General features: G+C 42.0%; 1 protein-coding gene across 1 annotated transcript in view; it reads left to right on the top strand.

Annotated features, from left to right (window-relative positions):
* The window catches only part of LOC109141442 (ADP-ribosyl cyclase/cyclic ADP-ribose hydrolase 1-like), a gene marked incomplete at its 3' end in the record, with an annotated part of 3,642 nt that extends 2,233 nt beyond the window's left edge, over positions 1-1,409 (top strand). Inside the window, exons 3-4 of the mRNA XM_027276980.1 lie at positions 1,104-1,177; positions 1,329-1,409. Of these exons, the coding sequence (XP_027132781.1) occupies positions 1,104-1,177; positions 1,329-1,409 (155 nt within the window). The remainder of the gene's footprint in view (positions 1-1,103; positions 1,178-1,328) is intronic.
* Positions 1,410-1,437: the final 28 nt, after the last annotated feature.

Genomic DNA, 1,437 nt, shown 5'->3' with positions numbered 1-1,437 from the left:
GTTTTCTGTAACTGTTTATCCTCGTTTGGATAGCTGGGAGGCTGGAGCCGATCCCAGCTGACCTATGGTGAGAGGCGTGGTACACCCTGGACAAGTCACCAGTTCATCACAGAGCACATAGAGACAGACATTACACTCACATTCACACTAGTGGTGTGTCGGTCATGAACGTTTCGTTCAACATGAACTAATCTTTTATATGACTCGGGAGTAATGAGTGGTCTCAGTGAGTGATCTGTTCATTTTCATGCAGTATGTTGCCTCCCCACAAGGCAGCTGCATGCTGCACTCATTCAATTTGTTCATTTGTCACGTGACAGGCCTCTCAGGCTGAGTGGTAGGAGCAGTACGTTCCTCATGGATCGTTCGTCCGTTCATTTGTCACGTTTACACCGATTATAGAGGGCTACAGCGCTGCAGTAGTGAATGAACAAAATGATTCATAAAAAGATTAGTTCATTTTACCCTCAGAGAGTAAGAGATCCGGGTCACTTAAAAGACTCAAACTTCCCAACACTAATTCACACCTACGGACAATTTAGAGTCACCAATTAGCCTGTTAAGTGCATGTTTTTGGACTGTGGGAGGAAGCTGGAGAACCACACAGACACAGGGAGAACATACAAACTCCTCACTCCACTCCTTGCTGTGAGCGGACCAGCAACAGGACTCATTTCAATATAATTATGAAGCTGCATGATTATTTTTTTTATATAAAAAACACTTTTAAAACTGCTTTTAAATGTGCTTGACGTCAAATAGAAAATGTATTGTCAAAGAAAAAATTGCAACACAAACAGAATCTTCTTTGTCCAAAGAATGATTACAACTAGAATATGTGACATTGCAGTAACAAACACTGTACTCTGCTCAATCTGTGTTTGTTCTTCTAGGAACCTTCACCTGTTGCTGCCCTGGGTGGGGAGGCTGTGAGAACAGCCCTCTTAAGTCATTTTGGAAGAGAGCTTCTGCTGGAGTAAGTGTCCAACAAGAAATCCCTGTCGTCTGTCAACTGTAGTATCTTTCTTGGGCTTTTCTCACTGTGGTGGATCTGTAGTCCAAAATTTATCTATACATGTCTTTACCATCTCGTCTTCATGTAGTTTGCAGATCATGCCTGTGGAGTAGCCTCAGTAATGCTGGATGGATCACTGGAAAAACCATTCGATCCCACCAGGTCAGCACAACACTTCCTTTTTTTGTCTTCTTTCAGGCCTTTGGATGTCTTAATATTCGCTTTACATCTTAGATATGTTACAAAATGAATGTTTCTCTCACAAATTTGAATGCTGCCTCTTCTAAATGCTGGTCTTTTATTTCTGCTGCAGTACATTCGCAAGGATTGAGATAAACAGACTCAGAGCCCCTAAAGTGACGCGTCTGAATGTGATTCTGGTCGCTGGAGAGAAGTATGTGTTGTTTTATCATCATGTTTTT

The sequence above is a fragment of the Larimichthys crocea genome, unplaced genomic scaffold (genome assembly GCF_000972845.2).
Source record: "Larimichthys crocea isolate SSNF unplaced genomic scaffold, L_crocea_2.0 scaffold757, whole genome shotgun sequence".
Classification (NCBI taxonomy): Eukaryota; Metazoa; Chordata; class Actinopteri; family Sciaenidae; genus Larimichthys; species Larimichthys crocea.
Note: the sequence above shows the minus strand (reverse complement) of the source record. Positions and strands in the feature narration are given on the sequence as shown.